Source organism: Pezoporus wallicus, unplaced genomic scaffold (assembly GCF_028554395.1).
Source record: "Pezoporus wallicus isolate ANWC-B61680 ecotype Strahan unplaced genomic scaffold, APGP_CSIRO_Pwel_v1 contig_6732, whole genome shotgun sequence".
Lineage (NCBI taxonomy): Eukaryota > Metazoa > Chordata > Aves > Psittaciformes > Psittacidae > Pezoporus > Pezoporus wallicus.
Window position 1 is genome coordinate 3,444,253 of NW_026638638.1, and position 16,483 is coordinate 3,460,735.

General features: G+C 39.1%; 1 protein-coding gene across 3 annotated transcripts in view; it reads left to right on the forward strand.

The window, feature by feature from the left end:
* Positions 1-16,483, forward strand: part of TTN (titin) — a 253,429-nt gene that overhangs the window by 164,456 nt on the left and 72,490 nt on the right. For all 3 annotated transcript variants that reach the window (XM_057411684.1, XM_057411685.1, XM_057411686.1), the window contains 32 exons: positions 82-351; positions 456-758; positions 876-1,178; positions 1,446-1,633; positions 1,721-1,835; positions 3,026-3,310; positions 3,604-3,755; positions 3,893-4,040; positions 4,194-4,371; positions 4,463-4,584; positions 4,681-4,968; positions 5,062-5,358; positions 5,485-5,671; positions 6,803-6,918; positions 7,010-7,309; positions 7,547-7,846; positions 7,936-8,041; positions 9,185-9,381; positions 9,482-9,787; positions 9,905-10,183; positions 10,605-10,904; positions 11,001-11,303; positions 11,401-11,775; positions 11,874-12,176; positions 12,635-12,934; positions 13,027-13,323; positions 13,423-13,707; positions 13,798-14,091; positions 14,482-14,781; positions 14,888-15,196; positions 15,289-15,479; positions 15,920-16,349. In XM_057411684.1, the coding sequence (XP_057267667.1) occupies positions 82-351; positions 456-758; positions 876-1,178; positions 1,446-1,633; positions 1,721-1,835; positions 3,026-3,310; positions 3,604-3,755; positions 3,893-4,040; positions 4,194-4,371; positions 4,463-4,584; positions 4,681-4,968; positions 5,062-5,358; positions 5,485-5,671; positions 6,803-6,918; positions 7,010-7,309; positions 7,547-7,846; positions 7,936-8,041; positions 9,185-9,381; positions 9,482-9,787; positions 9,905-10,183; positions 10,605-10,904; positions 11,001-11,303; positions 11,401-11,775; positions 11,874-12,176; positions 12,635-12,934; positions 13,027-13,323; positions 13,423-13,707; positions 13,798-14,091; positions 14,482-14,781; positions 14,888-15,196; positions 15,289-15,479; positions 15,920-16,349 (8,127 nt within the window). The remainder of the gene's footprint in view (positions 1-81; positions 352-455; positions 759-875; positions 1,179-1,445; positions 1,634-1,720; positions 1,836-3,025; positions 3,311-3,603; positions 3,756-3,892; positions 4,041-4,193; positions 4,372-4,462; positions 4,585-4,680; positions 4,969-5,061; positions 5,359-5,484; positions 5,672-6,802; positions 6,919-7,009; positions 7,310-7,546; positions 7,847-7,935; positions 8,042-9,184; positions 9,382-9,481; positions 9,788-9,904; positions 10,184-10,604; positions 10,905-11,000; positions 11,304-11,400; positions 11,776-11,873; positions 12,177-12,634; positions 12,935-13,026; positions 13,324-13,422; positions 13,708-13,797; positions 14,092-14,481; positions 14,782-14,887; positions 15,197-15,288; positions 15,480-15,919; positions 16,350-16,483) is intronic.

Genomic DNA, 16,483 nt, shown 5'->3' on the forward strand with positions numbered 1-16,483 from the left:
TTTTCTGTTAGCTGACTAAAAATATGTCTTTTTTTAAGAAAAAATATGTAAGTACTTATTTTTCATATTCATCCACCTTAGCTGCACCCAGAATCAAGACTGGTGATCAAAACCTTGTAGTTGATGTTGGGAAGCCTTTAACTATGACTGTTCCATATGATGCCTACCCAAGAGCAGAAGCTGAATGGTTGAAAGGGGAGGAAAATCTGCCCACAACAACTGTTGATACGACAAATGACTGTACTACTTTCAAAATTTATGAAGCAAAGAAATCAGATAAGGGGAGGTACAAGGTTATACTTCGAAACAAACATGGCCAGGCAGAAGCATTCATCAACGTAGAGGTCATTGGTAAATACTCCTATTATTAAAACCTTGTTTACATTTATTTAAGCCAGAGGAAAAAAAAAAAAAAAGAGATGCAGTGCCCTAAACTATCGTCATATTTCTGCTAGATGTTCCAGGTCCAGTTAGAAACTTGGAAGTCACTGAAACTTATGATGGTGAAGTTGGCCTTGCCTGGCAAGAACCAGAAAGTGATGGTGGAAGTAAAATAATAGGCTATGTTGTTGAAAGACGTGATATCAAGCGCAAAACTTGGATTATGGTCACTGACCGTGCCGAAAATTGTGAATACACTGTTACTGGACTACAAAAAGGAGGTGTTGAGTACCTCTTCCGTGTTAGCGCAAGGAACAGGGTGGGCACTGGTGAGCCCGTGGAAACAGATACACCTGTGGAAGCTAAGAGCAAATTTGGTGAGCAGTGATTATGAAAAATTCAGTGTTTGGTGACAGTGTAAGCAAAGCAGTACAAACTCAAAGAGTAGGTAAAACCTATGCACTTTGTTCTTCCTTTTTCCCCCTAAAATGCAGAAGTTCCTGGACCTCCTCAGAATGTAGAAGTTACTGATGTGAACAGGTTTGGAGCTACACTTACCTGGGAACCACCTGAGTATGATGGAGGATCTCCAATTACTGGCTACGTTATTGAACTGCGTAACAGAGCTTCCATCAAATGGGAGCCAACTATGACCACTGGAGCTGATGAACTGTCAGCCGTCCTGACTGATGTTGTGGAAAATGAAGAATATTTCTTCAGAGTAAGAGCTCAAAACATGGTTGGAGTTGGCAAACCAAGTCCTGCTACACGTGCAGTAAAAATTATGGACCCAATCAGTAAGTATGCAAACGCTGATTGTGACTGCATTATGAAACAGGGACATTTTGGCTGTTTTTATATTATATGTGCACCATCTGGTTCAGTAAAAAATCCAAATATTTTTTCTCTGAAATTAGAATCCAACCAATAAAAAAAAAAAAAAGTTTAGAAAAAAAGCCATGCAATGGTTTTAAAAATAGTACTTTAAGGTATAGATAGCTGATATGTAAACCCATGCTCCTTTATAAGTTGCAAAAAACATTTTCCTCTCAAATTATTTTCAGAGAGACCAAGTCCTCCCATTAACCTTGATCATTCAGATCAAACTAAGTCATCAGTGCAGCTCACATGGGAACCTCCTCTCGACGATGGAGGAAGTCCAGTCTTAGGCTATATTGTTGAAAGGCAAGAAGAAGGTACAGACAAGTGGATTCGCTGTAACCCAAAATTAGTACCTGCTCTTACTTTTAAGGTAAGATGTTCTGTTCATCAACAAAATAATCAAAATGTGCAGATCATCTTTAATATGAGATACAAAATAATTATTTGTGTTGTTTAGGTTACTGGATTGAAACCAGGATCCAGTTATTACTACAGAGTCTCAGCAGAAAATGCAGCTGGTGTGTCAGACCCAGCAGAGGCTATTGGACCATTAACTGCAGATGATACTTTTGGTAAGCCATATGCTATTTATTAAAGATAATTAATCAGATAAGGCACACAAGTGCATCTTGTGCATAATATGTATACTTTCACCAAATAACTGCTGTGACAACTAGTATAAAGAGCCTTAGGCTTTTGATATTGTGAGCTGTTTCTCCTCTGTTATGAATTATGCAGATAATTAGCTGTACTATTAGAGACAGACCTGTTAGGTTGCCTGAAGAGCATTCTTCCTTATATGTAACCTGAACTTCTCCTGTGTAAATTTAAGCCCATTAACCCTTGTCCTATCACTACAGTCCCTGACAAAGAGTCCCTCCCCAGCACCCATATAGTCCCGCTTCAGATACCGGAAGGTTGCTATGAGGTCTCCACGCAGCCTTCTCTTCTCCAGACTGAACAGTCCCAACTTTCTCATCCTGTCTTCATACGGGAGGTGCTCCAATCCTGTGATCATCCTCGTGGCCCTCTTCTGGACTTGTTCCAATAGTTCCATGTCCTTCGTATGCCAAGGACACCAGAACTGTACACAGTGCTCCACTTTGTGCACAGCTTGGGCCTGGACCAAGCAGTCCTGCTTCCTCGCAACTTCCCCAATATCTCTTAGTCTCCTTATAGCCTCTGGCAGCTCAGCCACCTGATGCAGGAGTACCTCCAGCAGGGCGTAATGAGCGCAGTCCTGCCCATTGTGCACCCCCGCCTCAGGAGATCAGTGAGGGCACTTTCTGCATCCTGAGCTCTGCGCTGCAGCTTCCCCTCTCATCGGCTCTGTCTGGGTGCCGACGCTACCTCCGCCGGGGCAACCAGAGCAGAGCTCCCAAACTGGGCCCTGGCTCCTGAGCTGAGGGATCACCACCCCGCTACAGCTGGAGCACAAACTGTTCTGTTTGCCGCCCTCCCTGGGGCGAGTTTTACCCGCTCAGGGCGGTGCCGTCCCTTCCTGGCACCGCCCCCTGTGAGTCGCGTCTCGCCTCAGCGAAGCTGCCGGCTCCTGGGCAAGACCTGGCAAGGTCTTGAAGCTCTCTCGGCGGCTCTTGCTGCTCAGAAATGAGGCTCCTGAGCGCGGTGTTTCTGCTTGCCCCAGTGTTGAAGGCTCCTGTCTGGAGATACTTACCTTGGAAAAAAAAAATAAAATAAATAAAATTAGCCATTTCAGAATATCTGACAGGGTTTCACCAAATCAATTTTGTGCTTTTTCCAGTTGGACCTACAATGGACCTAAGTGCATTCAAAGATGGGCTGGAAGTTATTGTTCCGGAGCCAATCAAGATCCGTGCTCCTATCACTGGCTACCCTGTGCCAACTGCCACATGGTCTTTTGGTGACCAAGTCTTAGAAGAGGGTGATCGTGTAACAATGAAAACAACTGCCTCCTTTGCAGAACTTGTAATTACTCCAAGTGAACGTCCAGACAAGGGAATTTATTCCTTAACGTTAGAAAACCCTGTGTCATCTGTTTCAGGAGAAATTAACGTTAATGTCATCGGTAAGTGGACATGTATATATTCTAGGAATAACATTTGCTATTTATATTGCTAAAACATATTTAGGTTAATAATGTGAAATCACACAACTTTCAGTAAACCACATATATTAAAATATAACTAAAACCTAGAAATCCATCATCAAAAAGACCCTCTTTTCTGGTTTTCAATATCCAAGTTTGCTGTTTAAGGAAGCACGACTAAGAAGAGTAAATCTTCTGGCAGACAGATTACATAGAGATCATCTGTCAAATTCTGATTACAAAATAATTAATACAATTTCTATGGTTTCTAGCTCGTCCAAGTGCACCAAGAGAACTCAAAGTTTTAGACGTAAGCAGGAACACAGTACAGTTGTCATGGGAACCTCCAGAGGATGATGGTGGAAGTCCAGTTACTGGCTATATAATTGAAAAACGTGAAGTAAGCCGGAAAACATGGAGCAAAGTAAGTTCATTCTTTCTTATTTCAATTTCTATTTGCCATATTGTTTCCACATGTGCTAGTGAATTTTATGTCTTATTTTGGTAATTGCCCTTTGGAAATAGATTTTAGAAACGCATTGGATCCTTCTTTCTCTCTAGGTTAGGGATCAGGTTGTTGACCAAGAGTTCACTGTACCTGACCTCATCCAAGGAAAAGAATATTTGTTCAGAGTTTCTGCATGCAATAAATGTGGCCCAGGAGAACCTGCATATATTGATGAACCAGTAAATATGTCAGCACCAGCAAGTAAGTCAACTGTTTCACAATGCTGCTGATTTTCTGTTTCTGAAATCTTGTTGATTTTTTTTAAAATAAAATGTAAAAAAAACAAAACAAAACAAAAAAGCAACCTTCCTTGAACTGGTTTCTAAGACCCCATTTGTTTTTAATTTTTAATAGCGGTGCCTGATCCACCAGAGAATGTTAAATGGAGGAACCCAACATCAAAAGGAATCTTCCTAACATGGGAGCCTCCTAAATATGATGGTGGTGCCCGCATTAAAGGTTATCTGGTAGAAAAATCTCAGCGTGGTACAGACAAGTGGGAGACTTGTGGGGAACCTGTTGTTGAAACAAAGTAAGTATATTAACATCAGAAGATATATCCTTTAAACTGTGTATCCTCACCATTTTAAATATCTGGATTTTTTTGTTTGTTTAACAAACAGGATGGAAGTAACAAAACTCAAGGAAGGAGAGTGGTATGCATATCGGGTTAAGGCTTTGAACAGAATAGGAGCGAGCAAGCCAAGTAAACCAACAGATGATATTCAAGCCATTGATGCAAAAGGTAATTACTTAATCACTGAATTACAATAGCTGCATTATTTTACTAATCTCTGAGATACCGTTTCTATAACAATGATTTTATTCTCTCCTAAATCAGAGGCTCCAGAAATTTTCTTAGATGTGAAGCTTCTTGCTGGACTTACAGTGAAAGCTGGAACTAAAATTGAGCTGCCAGCTAAAGTGGTTGGAAAGCCTGAGCCCCAGATTACTTGGACCAAGGCTGACAAAATTTTGAGGCCTGATGACAGAATCACCATTGAAACCAAACCTAATCATTCTACAGTCACAATTACAGACAGCAAGAGGAGTGACAGTGGAACCTATATTATAGAAGCTGTAAATACCAGTGGACGTGCTACTGCTGTTGTTGAAGTTAATGTTCTTGGTATGCATGTATTTTATGGTGTTTATAAAAATCATTAGTAATGTCCTGAGGTATGTAAGCAGAAGATTAACATTCATATCTTGTCCTCTACAGATAAACCTGGGCCACCAGCTGCATTTGATGTATCAGAAATCACAAATGAATCCTGTCTTCTGACATGGAATCCTCCACGAGATGATGGGGGTTCTAAAATTACCAACTATGTCCTTGAGAAAAGAGCTACAGACAGTGAAATATGGCACAAGTTGTCATCAACTATAAAGGATACAAATTTCAGAGCTACCAATTTAACTCCTCGTAAAGAATATGTGTTCCGAGTCAGTGCCGAGAACATGTATGGTATTGGGGAGCCAGTAGAGTGTAGCCCCATCATTGCAAAATATTCATTTGGTTAGTTGATTAAATTGTTAAATTTTTACTTTTTTTTTCTTGGGGGGGGGCGGGGAGTGGGGTGTGAGGAGCGGAAGAAAGCATATATTGATGACTTTGGGTTTTGTTTTTTATTAATTTGCACAGATCCACCAGGCCCTCCAACAGGTCTCAAGCCTACAGAAGTCACTAAAGACTCAGTCACCCTAACATGGAATGAACCAGATGAAGATGGTGGTAGCCCCATAACTGGCTACTGGGTTGAAAGATATGATCCTGAGCAGGATAAATGGATAAAATGCAATAAAATGCCAGTGAAAGATACAGCATTCAAGTAAGACTATAGTCAGTTTAGTCTGAAATAGGTCACAGAGACATAAAGATGTAACAGAAGCCTTTTAAACAAGTTTTATGCTGCCCTTGATCTTTTTTCCTTGCTTCCATGAGTTTAGAACAAACTAACACAGAATCATAGAATCATAGAATCACAGAATGGTTCAGGTTGGAAAGGCCCTTAAGATCATCTAGTTCCAATCCCCTGCCATGGGCAAGGACACCTCACCCTAGACCATGTCGCCCAAAGCTTTGTCCAGCCTGACCTTGGACACTGTCAGGGATGGGGCATTTACTACTTCTTTGGGCAACCTGTTCCAGTGCCTCACCACCCTCACAGTAAAGAAGTTCTTCCTTCTATGTAACCTGAACTTCACCTGTTTCAGTCAAACCCATTACCCCTTTTCCTATCACTACAGTCCTTGATGAAGAGTCCCTCTGGGGCATCCTTTGTAGGCCCTCTTCAGGAATTGGAAGGCTGCTATGAGGTCTCCACACAGCCTTCTCTTCTCCAGGCTGAACAGCCCCAATTTTTTCAGCCTGTCTTCATACAGGAGGTGCTCCAGCCCCCTGATCATCCTCATGGCCCTCTTCTGGACTTCATCAGCTCCATGTCCTTCTTTTGTTAAGGACACCAGAACTGCACACAGTACTCCAAGTGGGGTCTCACAAGAGCATCTGGTGACATACTTGTTTTGATAATTAATTTTTAAGAAGAATGTCTTTGCAGAAGAGTAAATTATCTTTTTTTTTAATGTATGCGTAATAATTTCTGTCGTACATGATAATTCATAAAACATTCTAAAATAGCAAACATACCTGTTTCAAGTATAAATTTGCCAAAACCCTGGGATTTTTTTTCTCCTGATACTTGTATTAACTAACAACCATGGAAAAATGCAAAACTGAAAGATGGCTCTCAAACCATTTGTTTCTGTGTCATGGCGCACAATTTTACTGTTGACAATATACATATTTTGAATGTTCACAATTTCATAAAACAACATTAGCAGTAATTTGCGTATTTTCAGATTTTCCAGGTAAACTGTAGTACAAAGAGGAGAGAGAATAATGTCTTAGGCACAAGTTAATGTGTAGATTTGGTTTAATCAAACTTGATTTTTATTTCCAGGGTTAAAGGTCTTACGAATAAGAAGAAATATAAGTTCCGTGTCTTGGCAGAGAATCTTGCAGGACCTGGAAAACCAAGCAAGGAAACAGAGCCAATCTTAGTGAAAGACCCAATTGGTATAATAAATACATTTTTTATGGTTTAGTTTAACAAAAACAACTAAAAAGATCATTTCTATCATGTAATTAATATTGGACTTCTGTCTAGATCCACCATGGCCTCCTGGAAAGCCAACTGTGAAAGATGTTGGCAAGACATCATTATCCCTTAGCTGGACAAAACCAGAACATGATGGAGGGGCAAAGATCGAATCTTATGTCATTGAACTATTAAAGACTGGAACAGATGAGTGGGTGAGAGTGGCTGAAGGAGTTCCCACAACTGAACACTTCCTTAAAGGGCTTATGGAGAAACAAGAATATTCATTCCGTGTAAGAGCTGTGAATAAGGCTGGCGAGAGTGAGCCCAGTGAACCCAGTGACCCTGTGCTGTGCAAGGAGAGGCTCTGTAAGTATTGTTTCAGAACATGCTGCTGCTCCAAATACACTATAGAAGAGCCATGTCTGCTTGTCTCTGTAGATACCAAGTAGATACCAAGTGAACTCCTGGAAGGCTTATGAAATATTAAAATCTGTTCTGCTTCACCTAAAAAAATACTAAGTTTTAATAGTATGTATTCCCTGTCTTACAAGACCTTTGATGGTAAATAGCTAACCGGTTTTATTTTCTTATTATATTTTACAGATCCTCCTTCACCACCTCGGTGGCTTGAGGTTATTAATATTACTAAAAACACAGCAGATCTTAAATGGACAGTACCAGAGAAGGATGGAGGTTCCCCAATTACCAACTACATTGTTGAAAAGAGAGATGTAAGACGTAAAGGCTGGCAGACAGTTGATACAACAGTGAAAGATACCAAGTACACAGTGAGCCCACTGACTGAAGGCTCATTGTATGTGTTCCGTGTGGCTGCTGAAAATGCCATTGGACAGAGTGACTATTGTGAAATAGAAGATTCAGTGCTTGCTAAAGATACTTTCAGTAAGTTTGAGATTTGCTTACCAAGTGATCTGAAGAAACAGCTCACATGTAATGGATTCTTATTCTGATCTGTGTATTTTATTCCTTAGCAACTCCTGGGCCTCCTTATGCACTTACAATAGTTGAAGTGACAAAAGGTCATGTGGATTTGAAATGGGAACCACCTAAGAATGATGGTGGCAGACCAATTCAAAGGTAAGTTTTAAGTTTGTGCAGTGTTTCCTATAGATTAAGATATTTTAATGAATCAATATGTTTCTTTCAAAATGTTTACATTTTAAATGGACATTTTTAATATGAAAAAGAGATGGATGAATGTAAAGAGAAGCCATATGGTCAAAGCAATTAAGGGCTTGATTTTAAAATGTGAAAATTATGTCAGTATAAATAACCTAATGTAAATGAACAATGAATGTTTGTCAACATCCTGAAAACATCTAATCAGATTAAATTGAACTATATGTAAAATATAAAAAAAATTAATGAAACTGTAGTCTCCAGTTCCTCCGGAGCTGTAACCACTTAAATCCACCTACCAAGTAATATTGTTACATTTTCCTTCTGCCTTAGTTTCTTATTCAACCTGTATACACTGGGCTAAGATGAAGCTTCATCACTTTTCTGTTCATTCTCCTCTTTATCACACTTTTCAAGCATTTAGACTGTTGAAAACAGTCTAAAACAAGACTGGTTTACTCCTTTGGGTTGCTTCTAACTTATTCTTTTTCTTTGGTTTCTAAACTATCTGTCCTCTGAAATTCACCTTGAACTACAGTTAGATTTTTCCTCTTTATTTTTCATTCTTCTTCTCCTTCACAGTCACAGTAAGCTTGTATTTTTCATTCTTCTTCTCCTTCACAGTCACAGTAAGCTTGTCTTAAACAGACAACTACAGAGATCTGCCTGAAACACTAGAAGTCACTTTATTTGCATTTCCTATAGTTTATCACAGGCAGAATGTTAACAACTGAGTAACTTACAGCTAAATAATATCTACAAATATTCTCAGTGAACTAATCACTGAGATCCAAACTAGCAAAGACACACGTATAGCTTGGAGATTCTTTTATATCTGCAGCTCTCTAAAACCTAAGAACACAGCAGAACTTCAAGAATTGTTTTTTACAATTGTATTTGTCAGTGATGTGAGCCCCATTACATCCAAGACCTACCAGGGCTTAAGGGGCTGAATTGTGAAGTAAAGTCCACCGTGACTCTCTCAACTTTTTTTTTCCATTGTCTAAACTATTCTAATCTCTATTTATCTCTCTTATTGAGCAAGAAGTCTGAAGTGTTCATATTGCAAGTGTCTCATAGTATTTTCCCCAATTTATTCAGATATATTATTGAAAAGAAAGAAAAACTAGCCACTCGCTGGGTAAAAGCTGGCAAGACAGCTGGTCCAGACTGCAATTTCAGAGTGACTGATGTCATCGAAGGTACAGATGTACAGTTCCAGGTTCGTGCAGAAAATGAAGCTGGCTGTGGTCATCCCAGTGAACCAACTGACCTCATTCATATTGAAGATCCAACAAGTAAGTAATAGTGTAATATGCAGTGTATTATAGAAGCAAAGTACTGTGTAGAACAGATATTATGGAAGAAAAATTACACAATTCTTTTCTGTATCTGCAGGTCCTCCTTCACCTCCTCAGGATTTACATGTCACAGATGCAGGTCGAAAGCATATTTGCATTGCATGGAAACCACCTGAGAAGAATGGTGGAAGCCCTATTATTGGGTATAATGTTGAGATGTGCGAAGCAGGAACAGAAAAATGGATGCGGATCAATTCTCGTCCAATAAAAGATCTAAAATGTAAAGTGGAGGAAGGTGTTGTTCCAGACAAAGAGTATGTGCTGAGAGTCAGAGCAGTCAATGCTGTTGGAGCTAGTGAGCCATCAGACGTCTCAGAAAAAGTTGTTGCCAAGGACCCAGACTGTAAGAATAGATTCTGTTTGTTGTTGGTTTTGGGTTGTTTTTTTTTTGTCAGATCTGCATAACTGAAAAAGTAAGGTGTTTGACAACTTTTTAGTAATATTATACTTACTTTTACAGGTAATCCCACCATTGATCTACAAACTCGTGACATTGTTGTTGTTAAAGGACAGAAATTAAGTATTCCTGTACCCTTCAGAGCTGTTCCATCACCAACTATTACATGGCACAAAGATGGCAAAGAGTTGAAAGCTGGTGACAGAACAACAATGAAGAGCGATTACACCTCTGCATTGCTTGAAGTCATAGACAGTGTTCATGCTGATGCTGGTGTTTATACCATCACATTGGAGAACAAGCTGGCATCAACGACTGGTTCAGTCAATGTCAAAGTCATAGGTAACTAGGCTTCTTATCCTCGCTTGAGCCCTGCAGGTGACAGAAAAAAGGACTAGAAAAAACCCTTTTCTGCCATGTGGAGAAGTCACTTCAACTCAGACACACATAGATTGCCGTAAAGGCAATAATGTTACAAAATCCCACAAAGAAACCCCAAGACTTTACACCAAATTGGTCTAACTACTCAGTGGCTGCTTAAAGCCAAATTATTATGAATAGTCATCTTACACATGTGAAAATGCCTATAAGAATTCTGAATACTTTTCTACCTCTAGGAGCATAAATTCATATATATACAGTGTGTAGCCAACATCTGTGGGTTTGGTCTTCTTTCTGCAAAACAAAGAAATGTAATGCAATTTCATATTTGTAGGAATACAGTTTCCCATCTATTTAGTTTTATTATTATTCTTTAAAACAGGACCACCTGGACAGTGTAAAGACATCAAGGCAAGTGAAGTAACTAAGAATTCTTGCAAAATATCCTGGGAACCTCCAGACTTTGATGGTGGCACTCCTATTCTGCATTATGTTCTGGAGCGCAGAGAAGCTGGTCGTAGAACATATATCCCAGTTATGTCTGGTGAAAATAAGCTTTCATGGCAAGTCAAAGATCTTATCCCAAACAGTGAATATTATTTCCGTGTTAAAGCTGTCAATAAGATTGGAGGAGGTGAATATCTTGAACTAAGAAACCCAATCATTGCAGAAGACCCGAAACGTAAGATTTTTTTTACCAAATCACCAAATTGAATTTTAACTAAAATCTTTAAACTTTCTTTTCTCATATAATCCCTCTTTTGCTACTCTTCCACAGAGCCCCCAGATCCTCCTGTTGACCTTGAAGTCCATAATCCAACATCAAAATCAGTAACACTTACATGGAAACCACCCCTGTTTGATGGCGGAAGCAAGATTATGGGCTACATAATAGAAAAGCTCGCTAAGGGCAAGGAGAGGTGGGAGAGGTGCAATGACTATCTGGTACCTCTCTTAACTTATCCAGTGAAAGGTCTTGAGGAAGGAAAGGAATATCAGTTTCGTGTTCGTGCTGAGAATGCTGCTGGCATTAGTGAGCCTTCTCGGATTACTCCTTTTGTGAAAGCCGTGGATCCTATTGGTATGAATCGCTCATTTGATTGTTTGTAGTAATTGCTATACATCCTCAAATATATTGGAATATTCTACTCTCCATTTATTATTCTGTGTTATTACAGAGGCTCCAAAAGTCTTCCTAGCTGCAAACCTACAGTCTGGCCTTGAGGTGAAAAGAGGTGATGAGATCATACTTGAGGCACATATTTCAGGGTCACCTTATCCATCTATCACTTGGCTGAGGAATGATGAAGTTGTCACACCAGAGGAAATCAAAAAGAGAGTACCAACATATACAAGGAAGAAGAAGGATGAAGCTGAAGAAGAGAAACCTTTCCAGCTTTCACTGCCAGAACGTATGAGTATTGACAACCATAAAGAAGGAGAGTCTATACTATCAATTCGTGACTCCATCAGAGCTGACCATGGCACATTTACAATTAAAGTGGAAAATGATCACGGTGTTGCAAAAGCCTCATGTGAAGTCAATGTTTTAGGTATATTGTGAATGTCCTTAAAATCACTAAGTTGTTCAGCGTATTGGGTAAGAATTGCATAAGATGATTACTCATAATTTTTATTGCTTTACCAACAGATACACCTGGGCCTCCAATCAACTTTGTATTTGAAGATGTCAGGAAAGATTCTGTCATTTGCAAGTGGGAGCCTCCCATTGATGATGGCGGAAGTGAAATCCTAAACTATGTACTGGAAAAGAAAGACAATACCAAAGCTGAAATGGGCTGGGTCACTGTCAGTTCAACACTCAGGCATTGCAAATTCCATGTAACAAAACTGATTGAAGGAAAAGAATATCTCTTCCGTGTATTTGCTGAAAATAGAGTTGGATCAGGGCCACCATGTGTTTCAAAACCAATGACAGCAAAAGATCCTTTCTGTAAGTTTTAATTTTGAAATACAACCTTTTCAGAAAACCAGTGTAAAACTACGCAGACTCTTAGAATACTCAGCTTCATCTATGTGAATGTTTCCCACATGAAGTTTTAGCAATATAATTATTATTTATTGCATATTTTAAACCATTGAAATAAAGGGAAATATTGAAAACAATCTAATTTCAATGGTAAGGGAATAAGTGGCAATCACGTTCTTAAAACTTAAAACCCTGACATTTGAATAGTGACATTCTCTATGTTCAGTAAACTAATATTCTTACAAAAAGAGAGAACTATTGATCACTGATTGCAGTTAGAAATCAAAGTTCCTGAGAAAGAGAGTAGAAGAACTATGAATTACTTAAAATTAGTAATTTCTCATATCTTAGTTCTCTCTTAGCTTTGAGTAAGCTCTGAGAAAGACAAGAATGGTGACAAAATTACAATTCTTTTTTTTCAGCTCCACCAGACCCACCTAATAAGCCTGATGTGGAGGATGTTACCAGCAACAGTATGTTGGTTAAATGGAATGAACCAAAAGACAATGGCAGCCCAATCATAGGATATTGGATTGAAAAACGTGAAATTAATAGTACTCATTGGGCTCGGGTCAACAGGAGCCTTGTGAACGCTCTGGAAATAAAAGTTGACGGACTGTTGGAAGGTTTAACCTACATCTTTAGAGTATGTGCTGAAAATGCAGCTGGTCCTGGGAAATTTAGTCCCCCGTCAGATCCAAAAACTGCACAGGACCCAATAAGTAAGTAGCTTAGCAGAAGCTAATAGCAGACAGGAGACAGAGCAGGACCCACCTTAAACCTTTAACTTTGATTTGCACCTATTTATTTATAGTGCCACCTGGTCCACCAGTTCCAAGGGTTGCTGATACAAGCTCAACTTCTATTGAGTTAGAATGGGAGCCTCCTGCATATAATGGTGGTGGAGATATCACCGGTTACCATGTATATAAACAACTGGTGGGAGTAAACGAGTGGTCACGTTGCACAGAGAAACCCATTAAGGTCCGACAGTATACTGTTAAAGAAGTCAGAGAAGGTGCAGACTATAAACTTCGTGTTACTGCACTTAATGCAGCTGGTGAAGGACCCCCTGGTGAAACCGAACCCACAACAGTTGCAGAACCTAAAGGTATTGCAATTGTACTAGTTTCAAGAAATATCCAACTGCTTAAAAAGTCTTTTTGAATCTCTCCTTTGAACTAATGAACTGTTTCTCTCTTTTCTGCAGAGCCTCCCACAGTTGAGCTGGATGTTTCTGTCAAAGCAGGTATTCAGGTCATGGCTGGACAAACTATTAAAATTCCTGCTACTGTGACAGGACGTCCTACTCCCACCATTGTATGGGCTATGGAAGAGGGTGAATTAGACAAAGATCGAGTTGTTATTGAAAATGTCGGCACAAAATCTGAATTAACCATTAAGAATGCATTAAGAAAAGACCATGGAAGATACGTAATTACTGCTACCAATAGCAGTGGCTCCAAATCTGCAGGAACCAGAGTAGAAGTATTTGGTAAGAAAAAAAAAAAATTGATCAACTGAGCATTTCTCCGGGTGAGACAACCTTTGGGCTTTATCCTACTTGTTTGATTTTGTTTTTCAGATGTTCCTGGGCCAGTCCTTGACCTAAAGCCAGTGGTCACAAACAGAAAGATGTGTTTGCTGAACTGGTCTGATCCTGAAGATGATGGTGGCAGTGATATCACTGGCTTTATTGTTGAGCGGAAGGATGCCAAAATGCATACATGGAGACTAGCTGTAGACACAGAGAGATCTAAATGTGATATAACAGGTTTAGTTGAAGGGCAAGAATATAAATTCCGTGTTAGTGCCAAGAATAAGTTTGGTACTGGTCCACCTGTTGAAATAGGACCTATTCTCGCAGTTGATCCATTAGGTAAGATGACTAATTTTATGGGGGTTTTTAAACAATTTTTAATTGTAGGTTAAAAAACCATTATTATTTTGTGGATTCCTTTCTATCTAGAAAGTGTATTTACTTTTCTACTGGTTGAAGCATCTGCCTTAGATTAATGACTTCAGTCCAATCCCTGAGTCGGTTCTGTGAAACTACTATGGTTCTTTATGTAACAAAATACTGATATCTACTGAGACAGTATTTGTTACCTTTTTATCCACATACATGAGAAACTTTACCCCTAACCATACTCACATATTTTGCGTACAAAAGCTATGGCTTTAAAAAGCCAGAGATACTGTATTTGTGTGATTATAAATTCTCTGATTTTTAAATGTTTCTTTCATTATAATTTTTCCATGTTAATAGGTCCTCCAACAGCACCTGAGAGGTTTATGTACACAGAGAGAACAAAGTCAAGCATTACACTTGATTGGAAACCTCCACGTAGTGATGGTGGCAGTCCAGTCTTAGGATATATTGTTGAAAAGAGGAGACATGATTCTAAAGACTATGAAAGAGTTAATGCAAGGCTCTGTCCAACAACATCTCTTCTTGTTGATAAACTTGACGAACTTCATATGTATGAATTCCGTGTCAAAGCTGTCAATGCTATTGGAGAAAGTGAACCATCATTGCCTCTCAATGTAGTTATACAAGATGATGAAGGTATACCTGCTTTAAAGAAATCCATACAAATACCTCCAGAACACTGCAAGGCAATTTCTCTGTTTTATCTCGACCTTTAATCTGCCATTTTTCTTCTTGTTTTCAGTACCTCCAAGTGTTACATTACGCTTGGCTGTGAGAGGAGATACTATCAAAGTGAAGGCAGGAGAACCAGTTAATATTCCTGCTGATGTGACAGGTCTGCCAATGCCAAAGATTGAATGGGACAAGAATGAAGTTTTAATTGACCAGACATCTGATGCACTTAAGATAACCAAGGAAGAAGTATCTAGAAGTGAGGCAAAAACTGAACTTATCCTGCCTGCAGCAGTGAGGGCTGATAAAGGCACTTACACTGTGAGAGCTTCCAATCGTCTTGGCACTGCATTTCGCAATGTGCATGTTGAAGTGTATGGTAAGGATGCAACATTATTTAAAAAATGACAGCTAATAGAATTCTTTTGTCTTTTTCTTAATGTGATTCTATGCTCTGTTACTTTCATACAGATCGTCCTTCTCCACCAAGAAATCTTGCTGTTTCTGATATTAAAGCAGACTCATGCTATTTAACATGGGATGCACCTCTTGATAATGGTGGTAGTGAAATTACTCATTACATTATTGAGAAACGTGATGCTAGTAGGAAGAAAGCCGAGTGGGAAGAAGTCTCCAAAAGTGTTGTTGACAGAAGATTTGGGGTAATTTATAAAATATCTTTATTACATACTTTAGTATGCATAAAAAATAACAGTAATGCACTCATGCTCCATTTAGACTCCAGAATCATTGGATGAATGTTGTGCATCTATGTCTGTGTGTTTTCCTCATGTGACAAAAAAAAAAAAAAGTTCTCTTTTGCTACTTAATCTCAGGTTAATTCAGAAGACATCTTCCTCTCCATTTTTCAGCATTATCTGTAGCTTTACCAACTGCAAAACCAAAATACTTTTAAAGTTTGGTCTCATGCGTGTGAAATAGTAATATCCCTAGGGCATTATATACAGCTGTGTAGTACAGAAGCGTAGGTATGTCACTAAGATTCCAAGACATAATTTAAAGTGAAAACTGCTGTGTAACATCAAATTTATTTAAGTTTATTCTGAAAGTAGCCAAGTATTGATTTAAATCTTACTTTCAGGTATGGAATCTTGCAACAAATGAAAAATATCAATTTAGAGTCCAGGCTGTAAACAAATACGGAATAAGTGATGAATGCCTCTCAGAAAAAGTTGTTATTAAGGATCCCTATGGCCTTCCTGGACCCCCTGGCAAGCCAAAAATTTTAGATCGCACCAGATCATCAATGCTGGTGACTTGGGAGCCTCCTTTGAATGATGGTGGCAGCCCAATAACTGGCTATTGGTTGGAGAAAAGAGAGGTGGGAGGTGTCTACTGGTCACGTGTTAACAGGGCTCCAGTAACAAAGCCATCAGTAAAAGGTCTACAGTACAATGTGCTTCGTTTGGCTGAAGGTGTTGAATACCAGTTTAGAGTTATGGCTGAAAATCTTGCTGGAATTGGTCCTCCCAGTGAACCATCAGATCCTGCTTTAGCAGCAGATCCCATATGTAAGTACATAATTTGTGTGACTGTTTTAAAAGACTATATCACACCGGAACCATAATGTGCTGCTATAATTTCTATTGAATTTAATACAATTAATCCAATGCTTTGTTTTCATTAAGCCAAAAAGAATATATTG